Source organism: Penicillium riverlandense, assembly GCF_028828495.1.
Source record: "Penicillium riverlandense strain IBT 135883 chromosome Unknown utg000009l_segment0_segment0, whole genome shotgun sequence".
NCBI classification, from domain to species: domain Eukaryota; kingdom Fungi; phylum Ascomycota; class Eurotiomycetes; order Eurotiales; family Aspergillaceae; genus Penicillium; species Penicillium riverlandense.
This window is the reverse complement of record NW_026643200.1, coordinates 285,913-298,291: the sequence shown is the minus strand read 5'-3', so window position 1 is coordinate 298,291 and position 12,379 is coordinate 285,913. Positions and strand designations below refer to the sequence as shown.

At 49.4% G+C, this 12,379-nt stretch overlaps 6 protein-coding genes across 6 annotated transcripts; 4 read left to right on the top strand and 2 right to left on the bottom strand.

Annotated features, from left to right (window-relative positions):
• Positions 1–1,077: 1,077 nt before the first annotated feature.
• On the bottom strand, positions 1,078–2,492 carry N7474_010393 (TauD/TfdA dioxygenase family protein; the record flags this gene model as incomplete). Its single annotated transcript, XM_057201803.1, has 4 exons — positions 1,078–1,155; positions 1,210–1,309; positions 1,366–2,136; positions 2,203–2,492. 4 exons carry the CDS (start codon positions 2,490–2,492, stop codon positions 1,078–1,080), a joined length of 1,239 nt encoding a protein of 412 aa, XP_057048074.1.
• Positions 2,493–2,782: 290 nt separating this feature from the next.
• On the top strand, positions 2,783–3,640 carry N7474_010392 (alpha/beta fold hydrolase; the record flags this gene model as incomplete). The annotated part of the gene is made up of 1 exon (XM_057201802.1): positions 2,783–3,640. One exon carries the CDS (start codon positions 2,783–2,785, stop codon positions 3,638–3,640), a length of 858 nt encoding a protein of 285 aa, XP_057048073.1.
• Positions 3,641–4,330: 690 nt separating this feature from the next.
• On the top strand, positions 4,331–5,734 carry N7474_010391 (TauD/TfdA dioxygenase family protein; the record flags this gene model as incomplete). The annotated part of the gene is made up of 5 exons (XM_057201801.1): positions 4,331–4,393; positions 4,450–4,492; positions 4,555–4,736; positions 4,794–5,327; positions 5,384–5,734. 5 exons carry the CDS (start codon positions 4,331–4,333, stop codon positions 5,732–5,734), a joined length of 1,173 nt encoding a protein of 390 aa, XP_057048072.1.
• A 649-nt stretch (positions 5,735–6,383) lies between these two features.
• Positions 6,384–7,189, top strand: N7474_010390 (nucleoside deaminase; the record flags this gene model as incomplete). Its single annotated transcript, XM_057201800.1, has 3 exons — positions 6,384–6,666; positions 6,731–6,864; positions 6,920–7,189. The coding sequence occupies 3 exons, from the start codon at positions 6,384–6,386 to the stop codon at positions 7,187–7,189; spliced, it is 687 nt and encodes a 228-aa protein (XP_057048071.1).
• Positions 7,190–7,841: 652 nt separating this feature from the next.
• N7474_010389 (Zn(II)2Cys6 transcription factor) lies at positions 7,842–9,689 on the bottom strand (the record flags this gene model as incomplete). The annotated part of the gene is made up of 2 exons (XM_057201799.1): positions 7,842–9,525; positions 9,589–9,689. The coding sequence occupies 2 exons, from the start codon at positions 9,687–9,689 to the stop codon at positions 7,842–7,844; spliced, it is 1,785 nt and encodes a 594-aa protein (XP_057048070.1).
• A 309-nt stretch (positions 9,690–9,998) lies between these two features.
• N7474_010388 (NCS1 allantoate transporter) lies at positions 9,999–11,567 on the top strand (the record flags this gene model as incomplete). Its single annotated transcript, XM_057201798.1, has 5 exons — positions 9,999–10,436; positions 10,492–10,804; positions 10,859–11,161; positions 11,212–11,462; positions 11,511–11,567. 5 exons carry the CDS (start codon positions 9,999–10,001, stop codon positions 11,565–11,567), a joined length of 1,362 nt encoding a protein of 453 aa, XP_057048069.1.
• Positions 11,568–12,379: the final 812 nt, after the last annotated feature.

Here is a 12,379-nt window from a genome sequence, read left to right as displayed (position 1 = left end):
TCCGGTGGCTTGCTCAACCAGAAATTAAATGATTGGTCGAGCTTGATTGAACTTGCCCTCTTGTGCTAAATGCAGTGTAGTGGTCAGTCCCCGAATCGCCGATGGGCCGGGGTTTGGATCTGGATCTGGATCTGGATAATGACGTCGGTTGAAGCGCCTTACCGTATTTTCTGGGGAACCTTCAAAATATAGTAATGGACGGTAGACTTACCGCCTCGGCTGGCGATCGGCTCCTAGATCACAGGGTAAGCAGCTCACTGCGCCCTCTTGAGCTGGCTCTGAGCGATTTCTGAGTCGGACCTGAGCTACTCCCTAAGTAACTTAAGCGTGCCCAGCCCCCTTTAGTTCTCATCGTGCCTAGGGTTAGCGACTCTTTCCAATATATGCTTACTCGGGACCTCTCAATCCTAATCTGTTCATTAGAGGCCTCATCTTGACTGCTTTGGTGTCCGAAGCCCGAGAAAGCGCGGTGATTGGCGCGCTATACCAGCTGCCCCCGCCCACTGTGTAGAGCGAGCCCAACAAGCAAATCGCACCTGTATTTGGAGTCAAGTGCTTGAAGCCGCTAAAGGCTCGTCCTCTTTTTTACCCAGCCTTTTCCGTTTTCTTTTTCATACGATATCGGACAAGGCGGACCAAAGAGACGAAACTACGGACAGAAAGGCTTTGTTGAGCAAAACCGACGTGTTACGATCCAGCTAGACCCTGACGTAAGGTCAACATCCAACCAAACAACATACGTATATCTTTTCCAGAAATCTATGACAGTCAATAGGTTTTCAACACTAATACTTGAGAATGGCTACAGAGACATACGCTAAGCAGGTGGAAACCATTATCGGTTGCAAATTCTGGTCGAGGAGCCGTCTTCTGCGGGCGCTGACGGCGGATCTCGCAGCATCGTGTTTGGCGTAGTGGCGTTGAGATCAAGAATTTAGCATAGTGCGCTTAACTCGGTGGAATCGGTAGCATCTACGTGTTTGCCATGAGCAACTATTAAACACTCAATTAAAGGGTAACATATTACATTCAGCAAGTGATGGATCTACCAGCACAAGGACCAGATCAGGCATCTTCCTACATCGAAGGATGGTCTGACGCTGCAATGTTACACTGATGCATGATTCGCGGTCCGTAAGACTCGGGGAACTCAGTCTGTGTCCAGTTAGGATTTGCGTTTTCGTAAATGACAAATAAGAAAACACTCACAATACTATGCCACAAGGCCCTGTTGTACCAGAGGATGACATCTTGCTCCTGATGAGGATGCGCGTAAATAAACTCCGGTGACAAGACTGGACTCATAATCCTGCGGTCGCTAGTTAGCCCATCATGGATCTCTAACGCCAAATTAGCGAAACTCACTTGTCCATAAACGCGCGGACCTCCTTCAAGTCGGTGAGTACCGTCTCTTCCCCGTCCGGTTTGTCCTTGAGATACAGCTTGAAAGCACCCTGGCCGTGGACCTGAAGGGACTTCTCCCCAGTCACCGGATTGGTCCACACCATAGGATAAACACAAATTTCGTTCTCTGTCCACGGTGAAAGCTTGTCTAGCGGCATCTCGCGCCCCTCCGTTTCGATAAGGTGACCGAGTTTAGTGCTGCGCGCAGTTGACATCCACTGGAACGCGTGCGGCGCATACTCAATACGACTGTGCAAGACGATCTCGCGCAATTCTGGTTCCAAGATCTGTAGCGCACGCGACCCCGCTACCATAGCAGTAGCCCCGGGCGCGATGTCCATCGTTCTCCCAGTACCGTCACCCCAGTGTACAGTAACGTCGGGGCCTTTCGGTGTGCGCACGGCCAGCAGACAGCCTACCCGTGGGGGAGGGATCTTGTACAGAGAGCCATCCCAGTGCCACTGGTAGAATCGACTGGAGCCTGCGTCTCTTTCTTCCTGTGGGGTGTGTGGTGGAAGATGGAAGTTGACGTGGTCAATGCCCTTCACTTTGAATCCTGGCGGGAAATCGAAATGGTCTTGAGGGACCTCGCCACGCCCTAGAATATGGACCTGTGGCTGGGCATTGATAGCTGGCCGGTTGGGAAGACCATAAATGGTGACCCCATTTTCCGACAGAAGTACAGGATCGGCGCCGTGAGCGAAACCTCCGGTCTTTTCGTCAGGGTCAAAGCTATAGGAAAGACAAGGATCAATACGTGACGAATATGGATGAGAAGACAGTCAATCGGTATAATACCACGAGGTAAGTCGGTATTGCTGTTGTGGTGTCAGCATTTGCGGCTGCTCCTTGAAAACCAGGAGCTTGTGGCGATGGAGGGCATCGGAGATGAAGGCAAAATCGGCCGAGGTGAAGTTGTTAAGATCAATACCATAGATCTCGGCTCCAAAGTCTGCCTTGTTGTCATGCTTGATGGGCACCACGCGTCCATTACTACTGGTCGCCGACGGAGGTTGGTAGACCTCGCGAACAGTCAGGACCTTAGGGGCCTCGGCCTCAGTAGCAGTGGTAGAGACAGCGAAAACCATGTTAAAACTAATTTACCCAAGGTACGAATGCCATCCTTACATTGGCTTGTTTGTTCTTTTTATCTGGACATCGCTTCCAATGTGATATCTGGATTGGACTTGGCAGACAGATTGACGGCCGGATCGCGGATATAGATGGGCAGTCCTCGGCCGTGGACGGACCCGCTGATCGGATCGGCCTGAGCAGAACAGCAATTTCCTCTTTATTGAAGTCTTTGTCTTGCAGTTTTCAAGCTTCCCGAGGTCGATTTGCAGTAATTACAAACTTTTTTTGGGCCCCATTTTTCAACATGGATACATCCTCTCCATCATTTTATCACAAGACGCCTAACGGCACAAACGTGCATTTCACCCAAACGGGCAACTCATCTGGTCCTCTCATTATACTTCTTCACGGACTAGGTGGATCTACCGAGACATTCCAGCCAATTCTACAGTCTCTGTCGCCACACATCAACCGATTGGTCTGCGTTGACTTCGAGGGATTCGGCCAAACCACATTGTCCTCGCCTGACACTATGCTTTCTCTTCCCCGCTATGTCGAGGACCTGGAATATCTCGTGGCATCTCTGCAAGGCCCTCCTGGGAGCTCTTCCGGGAGGAAACTGCTCTTCATCGGCCACAGCCTCGGGGCTATCGTCTCAATGCACTATGCCTCGAGACACCCAAATCAGGTTCGAGGCCTCGCGCTGCTTGGAGCAGGTCGCTCAATAGCCCACATTCCCGCCGCAAGAGAGCGAATGCTAGACCTAGCGGCCAAGACACGCACCGAAGGAATTGAAGCTGCAGCTGACATGGCAGCTACCTCCAACTTCCCGCTGCAAGAAACGGTTGAACCTGAGCTCCGCCAGAGCGTTCGGGAAGCAGTAGCCAGCTGTGACGCCGAATCCTATGCCAGAGCATGTGAAGCTATTGCGGGTCTTGATCATCTGGATCCGGATTATAGCCTCATCAGTGCTCCGACTTTGCTTTTGGCAGGAAGCGGTGACATCATCTCTCCTCCAGAAAGATCCGTTGGACTACAGGAGTTGATTGGAGACAATGCGTGGGTGAACGTCCTTGAGGGTGTTGGACATCAGATGACACTACAGAATTTGGAGGGATCCATTGAAGCTATCGAGACTCTTCTTGAGAAGGCCGACAAGTAGATAGTCACAATTACACTATATCCGATATTTTCATTTCTTCCTGACTACCTTAAATCGTACAATGCCAGCTTTAAAGCGGCACGCTATGTAGTTTATCATCGGCACTAGATTCATCTACGACAGAGTCGAGGACCCCTACACTGCCGACGCCTGTCTCGCTGATATTTTCTTGTCATTTGTCAGCTCATACCCCGGATAATTTTGCGAGACTCTCCCAATTACTTGAAAACCTTTGCCGGTTGTGCGACAAGGACCTTTGCGGCATCCGACTGGGAATGAATAAGCGGCCGTCAGGATCGGCCGTGCTGTCGGCCGGGGATGGCTTTGCCGTGTCTGCAACCCGGCTTCATGGTCCGTGCGCCGATATGGGAATAGATGTCGGGTTTATTTGTCTTGGCTAACATACAAGCTCCAAGGCTGGTAATCCGAATGTCGTGAATGAATAACTTATCGCGCATGTGATGTCCGATGCCTATATCTGCTGAAATGCTGCCGGGCTTGAACGGGCTCGGCCGGGGGAGATAATAGGTCAGACCAATGGAAGTCGATGCAATTGATAAAGGGGCCCCCTCAATTTCTGGGGAAAGGACCGGCCAGATCGATAAAAATCCATAAAAATCCATAGAATAAATCGATCACATCATCTATCAACACCATCTTTGCATTAGAAACAACAATCGATCGTACGCAATGGACGACAACACTTCCTTCGCTGTGACACCGCTAGAGCGGACACCTGAGCAAAAGTTCAACGTGAGTAGACATGTTTGATGGCCTAGTGCAGTATTTTAAAGCTCATTATTCGATAGTTTGGAGCCCGCGTGACTGGAGTGGACTTGAACAACATCTCAGGTGGGTCTTCGTTGAACCCACTATCTTGATGGTTGGAGGCCGGATCTAACATGGATGGATAGATGACGATGTCGATCGTCTCAAAGCTGCCGTTTGGCGCCACAAGGTCATTGTCGTTAAAGCCCAACATACCTTGGATCCTAAGAAACAGTGGGAGCTGGTGACCCGGCTGGATCCCAAGGCCAGTGACGGCCACAGTCACGGAAATCTTACCACATTCCGGGAGAAGGGCGGACTTCTTGCTGTATGTCTTCCCATCCAATACTTTTGATTCACTTTCACAAGATCTGACGGGTGTTAGCAAGGAAGAGAGGTCGTTGGAATTCCCGGCGCGGAAAACGTCAGATTAATTGGCAAGGGCTTCCAAGGAGAAAACCACTTCGGTATTGAGAATCACACCATCGAACGTGGACTCAGCAATGACTTCCATGCCATCCCACCATCCCTGGAGGAATTTGAACAGGGGATCACGCGTTTCCAACGCTGGCATATCGATGCTCCACTGTATGGGAAGGATCCTGCGTGGTTCACAACCCTGCGCTGCGTTACCCTTCCGAAAGGACCCAATCTCACGGTTCAATGGGCCGACGGGTCCGGTCAAACTATGCAATCCCCACCGGGACAGACTGCGTATTTCAGCACATCTCAGCTCTATCTCATGTTATCGCCCGAAGAGCAGGCGTTGGCCGATCATAGCTGGGTCGAATATGCGCCATATCCATATAAGTGGATTGAGAAGTGCAAGGGAAATACCAACGGCCTTGGTCTAGCAGAAGGGGGTGAGCGTCTCACGGAAGAAGAACTTGGTGAATATGATCCGGCGGCGGTGAAGAAGGTATTGATATTTTAGAGCTCCGAGTCGCACGATCGGTTGGCTAACTTGAGGAATAGTATCCATTGGTCTGGGTGAACCCCCTTACGGGCGAAAAAGCCTTCCAGGTCCATGGGATATGTGCGCGAAAGCTTTATTTGCGTAGCTCCCAACAGGAGCAGCCTCGTATCGTTGAGGATGTGGCGGAGATTCGAAAGCTTATTTTGGATATCCAGAACCGGATCCTCAAGCCCGATTACATCCTGCTGGCCCCAGCCGAGGAAGGAGACATGGTAATTTGGGATAATTACGGACTCTTCCATTCTGCTGTTGACTATCCGATCATCATGGGTCCTCGGTCTATGCACCAAGCAAACATCAGTGGCAGCATTGGTCCAAAGGGACCCGTACCGATACCCTTGATGGCCTAGGCGACACCATATATCTGTCATATCGCTTAAGATTAGACAAGGGAATAATAATAGAGCCTAGCAAAATGCCGATAGCTTGAAATGTGAACTTCATTTCAAGGATAGCATACCCAGATAGTATTTAATCAAGAAGCCTCGATCTATGAAACAGCTATCAATGGGCAAATTGCCTTGGCCATCTACAAAGAGAGCAAGCAGAGATATTATCTGCAGATCTTTCCATGCCAGCGGTGGACGGTTTTACCTCTACGAGTGAAATCAGAAACTTTGAAACAGAAACTCGCTCTCGACATCGTGCATCATGGCACGGACGGGAGTTGCGTCCGCTGCAGTGCAAGATGTCGATGGTTCTAATCAAGACTTATGGCAGCTTTATCGCCTAGCCTATCATCATGATAGGGAGGCGCCGTGTGTCGAGAATCGCGGAGCGACATTATACCTTATCAGGGCTCTTATCCATCAACAAGCGGCTGGTTCCAAGGATTCTCTAATTCTGGGCCGGTTGCGGCGGTGGCCGACGCTAGATCCCGTTCGCCCTGATTAGAATAGCGATTCCCCCGCAGAGATGCAAATGATTTAACATCTCGCCATTGTAAAAGGGGAGCTGAGCTTTTGCCTCGGATCATTCTCTGCTCTCGGAACTTCAGACATGCGGTTTTCAGCCTGTGTCTCTGCTCTGCTCAGCGCAATCCTCCCTGCAGCGCTGGCAATGGTACTTGCGGACCCGACTCTGATGATCAACGGTATTACATTTCCGACTCGATCCCACTGGATGCGTCTGGCAAACGAAGCATTAGGCGACATAACTGGTTCTCCCTGCCCGTTTGCCGCCTTCGGAACGGTCATCGTCAACCATACGGCCTCCGAAGCAGGAAAACTCATTTGCATGGGTGTTAATGAGAATGGAAATACCGGCAATCCTTCTCTCCACGGTAATCTTAGCTTCTTGCTTCGTAATCAACGTCGCATTTACTGATGCGAACCCTCATCCTACAGGAGAAATTGCGGCCATCAAGAATTGCACGGTGATTCTAACTGACCCCCATGGCAAGTTCCGCATGAGCGCGTCCGAAGCGCAAGATGCGTTCGCCGACCTAACCCTGTACACAAATGCTGAGAGCTGCCCTATGGTATGATAACTGTGACCTTTAAGGATACTTGGATAATTAGCTAACGAGGACAAAGTGTGCCTCTGCAATTCGCTGGGCAGGATTCAGAGAATATGTCTATGGAACATCGATCGATACACTAATCCAAAAGGGCTGGGGCCAGATCCGTATTTCTTCGTTGGATGTCTTTGAGGCCTCTTTCGACCTTCCGAGTAAGGCGCGACTAATGGGGAACGTTCTCACCAACGAGACCGATCCCTATTTCTTGTGGCAGTACGACCCGAGCTACCCGTGCCCCCGTGGTTGTTCGCGAACGAGGGATAGGACAAGTTGCAAGGCTTCCTAGAAGTAGATGCATTTAAATTTTGTCGCACCCAGTAAATATCACTATCCAGCACTTTATGTCTTTGGTGTGGAATCTCTCCAATAGAAATGAAGTATAATTAGATCCATAATGTGAGGCTTGCGAGAGACGTGTTTGGACGTGCCACTCAGTCTCATTTCTATAGTGCAAGGTAAAGTCAACTAGCAGGTCGAGGGAATTAGGGGGGCGCAATTTTATCGAAGGCATTATCTGCATTTGTTATCATAATTGACATATTTAGATCTATCGCTACATCATCCCCCTCCATTCTGCGCGAGCAGCAATATGTCCTCTAAGGAATCATGTCTCAAAAAACTAGAGTTTGGTAGAAGGAAATTGTTATAAAGTTCTTCGGTATGAGATCCACGAGCTGCGAATCCTGGCGGTTGCATGGTCGAAATTGGCGAAAGCGGTCCAGTCGCAGATGAGAGGTTATCAACCGGTCGCCAGTCATCTGTACGGCTCGCGGATGCCTCATGTTCGCAGAATGATTGTACAAGGTCACGAATATCCCAGCCTGATGATTCTTTGCCTCGGTCTTGATCTAGCCGAAGCAGCAGACGCAATATTTTAACACCTCTCTTGGCAATCATGCTGATACCGCTTTGAGACAAGATCTCAACCATGTGTTTGGCTAACTCGCGATTCTCTCGTTGATCACATTCAGGGAGCGGATGGAAGAAAAGATCCAAGCACAGTATGATCTGGAGTGAGGTAAGTATCCATGTAGTAGGACATTAAGCGATCGCTGGATACTTACGCTCGCTGCCACGCTAAACGCATGATAAATCCAGAGTACCGGTCCATCCTCCCTAACCAGTTGCTTCTGCTCCCGAATTATGGTTTTCGCCGCGGCGATACAGGTCTTGCGGGTAAATGTAAAAGCCGGGTTGGTGAAGCTTGACCAGAGGAATTTGCGATGAATCATGATAATTTTGTGAGCGGAGCTAATAGTCAGGCAGTGCCGTGCCCAAGGTACGTAGCACGGCCAAGATGGCTGGAGAGTAGTATTGCGTAGGCATGAAGGAATATGTTTGCTGACCAATGTGCGCATTTGGGTGTCGTATTGAATGACATGCTCATATTTTGTATACAATGTGTGCGATGCAGATAGGTCGTCATGAAGCTGGGGCATCAGTGTTGCAATGTCGTATAGGAAACGATGGTAGGTCACAGGAGTTGGTATATTGTCTGGGACAGGGGTCATTCCGTCATCATCCATGCAATTTCGAGGCTTGCCCGTATTAAAATCTCGGCGATGAATCAAATAGCTTTCTGAAAAGGGAATTGAAAACCAATCCTGGATACATAGCTCCGTCCATAATCGTCGACCGATCTCCCTCCGTACTGGATTACTTAGATGTTCATCGGGTTCCTCGCCTAGTTGGTGCATACCCAAGCTCTGCGCGATCCGGACAGCAGATGCAAGCTTGACAGAGTGGCTATTAGAATGACCCAGCAAGTGAGCGCTTATTGTCATTGTTGCAATACACTCGATCCCATATAAGGAATGGCAAGCAGTGAAATCCGCCAGGTTCAGACAGACCAGGGCAGCTTCGAAAATCCGATGAGCCAAATTGGTACGTTCAGGATCTTGAAATCCCCACGAAGTAGACACTGAACGGGGCGCACATATCAAACTTCCTGCCAGCACAGCAAAGAGAAGCGCAGCCCACTGAAGATCGACATCCTGCTTATCAATACGGCCATGGTGTTTTTTGATAAAACCATCGACTTCTTCCTGGAATATGCGCCCATGAAATGAAGCGTGATACCACAGAAGACATTCGCAGTGGTAATTAACCATTCGCAGTAAAGTGGGTGGCTCGGGAAGCAACAGCTGTAGGAGTGGAAGTGAAGACGCGTCATCCTTGAAACGCAACTGAGGAAGGTCTGCAGGGCCACCCTGTAGTGATACATCTCCGGGTGACTGTGCAGGCGTGCAATTTGGATCTCCAACTAGACCGTCGAAATCGGGGACTTTCCGTCGGCCCCATGCCAAAAATTCCAAGATTGTCGCGGCATCCTCCACTTCGGCCGTCTCGCGGCAGGGACTGGCATTCTCCACCTCCGACGGTGCTCGAGTCGATATGCCTTCCGGTACCGCGGAAAAAGACACTTCGCTGTCATTAAAGCTGGGGCTTGATTTCTCGTGCGTCCTCACTGCCTGCAATGTAGTTTGCAGCTCGTTGAGGCAGGCAGCGAGGGTTCCAGTCAGTTCCGTTGGGCGGGTTCCACTGCGCTGGGTAATCTGTGGAGATCCGGCAGTCGCCCGCGAGTAAGGAGAGATGTGTGGTGAGCGATAGCAGGTGCTGCCTCTAAAGTTCCAAGCCCGTAAGAATCCGAATGCAATAGCCGAGCTTCATGGAATATGATCTTACTTATGTCGGCAATTCCGACACGGCACGACCTTATCGCACTTGATCTTTCGCCGGGTGCACTCTGCACACGCCAGTCGCTTTCTTCTGGTTGATCGATTCATAATTTTGGCTGTTGATTTCCAGTAGATACTTTGAAACAGATAAATCCAGCAATATCGGTCGAGAGACGGGCTTTGATTGTGGTGACCCGTGCCTATATAGCAATCTTGCATTATCAGCTCGGCCGACGCTAGTGTGAAGGTGGCTGCGTAACGATAACGATAATGGCAAGGGTAGCAAGATAGAGAACGCCATCGCCTGTGAGATGCCAAAGGTTAATCCCGTCATGAGCGAGACCGTGCAGCAAGAATGTGCGCACGAGCGAACCTCAAAAGAACAATCCTATCCCAGATGTCTCGGGAATCTCAACAATGGCGATGCGTCTGTTCCATCGCAAGCGCTGGGCTTTGCCCAAACAAGATAGCAGTATTGCCCCACCACATGTGTGGAGTAATGCCGATCAAGATCCAGTTCCACCAGAGAAATGGACTTGGACGGGCTGGACCTTCACGCAGTACTGGCTGTCGGACTTGGTTACTGTCTCAACTTGGTCCGCTGCCAGTTCGGCGTACGCGTCTGGGCTTTCGGCCACGGACACAGTGCTGTTGACACTAGTCGCGGCGCTGTGTAACGCTATACCAACGGTTCTCAATGGTGCTGTAGGAGCCGACCTTCACATTCCGTTTCCCGTCGCTATTCGGGCTAGCTATGGCACGTACTTCGGGTACTTCTGTGTGGCATCGCGTGCTGTGCTAGCGATGTTTTGGTTCGGCGTCCAAAGCTCGTATGGAGGCCAGTGTGTAACTCCGGTGAGCTCGTTCTTGTCCATAACTAGTATCACGGTATAGCTAACAAATGCGATAGATTATCTCCGCCATTTGGCCCAGCTTCGCCAACCTCCCTAATCATCTGCCAGCATCGGCAGCTATCACCACACAGGGAATGATTTCCTATTTTATCTACCATGTCGTTCAAACACCATTCCTCTTCATACCAACCCATAAGTTGCAATATATGTTTATTTTCAAGTCCACTCTTGTACCACCCATGGCGTTAGCTATGGTAATTTGGATATCAGTCAAGGCTGGAGGAGGAAGTGCGATATTCCATGAGCCGCCCACTGTTCACGGCGCCGAGCGATCATGGCTATGGCTGATGAATATGACTTCCATCACCGGTATGTTTGTATCAATAATTTCATTGATAGCCTTCAATTCTAATGAAGCTCTAGGTGGCTTTTCAACACTTGCGGTCAATATTTCCGACTTCTCGCGCTTTAGCAAGAAGCCAGGCAGTCCAGTCTGGCAACTGCCCGTGATTCCCCTCTTCAAGGTTATCACTGGTCTTTTCGGCATCATTGCAGCCAGCGCATCTCAACAGGTATATGGGACCATTTTATGGAGCCCGTTGCAGATAATTGACCAGTGGCAAGGCTCCTCCGGTGGGCGAGCCGCAGCCTTTTTCTGTTCCTCGCTGTGGTTGTTGGCACAAATCTGCAACAATATCTCTGCTAACTCCATTTCATTCGCAAACGGTTGGTACTAATCAAGATTTTTATCTCATTAGATACTAATTCTCATCCAGATATGACGACCATGTGCCCGAAATGGTTCAACATTAAACGCGGAATGATCATGTGCATGGTCCTGGGCGGATGGGCGCTCTGTCCCTGGATTATCATTAAGAACGGCGTAACTTTCCTCAGCTTCATGGGCGCATATTCCATCTTTATGGCACCGATTGCGGGCATTTTTTGCTGCGATTATTGGTTCATTAAGCGACGCAAATACGACGTCCCTGCTCTATATGATCCGCAAGGGATATACTACTACAAGGTATGCGGTTTGCGATACTTATAATTAAAATCAGATTTGCTAATCCAGGTGCTCAACAACAGCTTGGCACGAATTGGCGCGCTCTATTATGCAATCTGGTGGTGATTGTTCCACTTCTCCCGGGCTTGGCACACTCGGTGACACCAAACAAAGTCACCCTCGATACCGGGTTGCAACATCTTTATTCTATCAACTATCTTTATGGCTTCTGTCTTTCCTTCACATTTTACTTTTCCTTGAATTATTTTTGGCCAGACAGACCGACACTGATCCCAACAGTGGTTCCGGGGGTGGTTCGTCCTTTGAATTCTGTTGATTCGGATCTGGAGACAGAAGTGAGTGTGCAAGACAAGGTGGCGAAACCTACCGATAAGTTGAAAGAGTAGCAAAGCGCCGACGAAGGCCCTCTTCTCTCCTCATTAAGAATAAATAATGGCTCACTGCATATTCTCTGTGGACTACAGGAATGTCTTTGAAAATTCATTTACCCCGAACCCATCCCTGAGCGATATGTAGGATATCTCAACTATATATATCCTTGTATGTACATTTAGGGCATACTACTGCCTGAAATTGAACTTGGAGCCTCGTTAAGGCCTGTTGTGGTCCAATGCCGCTTTCGATATTAGGCTACCCTCATAGAGAATGATTCGACTCCCTTTTGTATCAGCTACTAGTACAATTCAAAGCAGGGAACCAACGAAAAGAGAAGGCAAATTAATAATTGTTCTCCGAACAAAGCCCACCCTTGCGAGTGAGATGTTGACATGTATATCTAGCCGGTTTTCATTTTTCAGACGACTGGGTTTATGTCGGCATTACAATCCGTATAGCACTCAAGGACCTTTATAAAGGTTTCTCCTTTTTCTTCTGCGCTTTCTGATTGAGTCTTCCGGTTCGAGTTTATTCAATAGTGG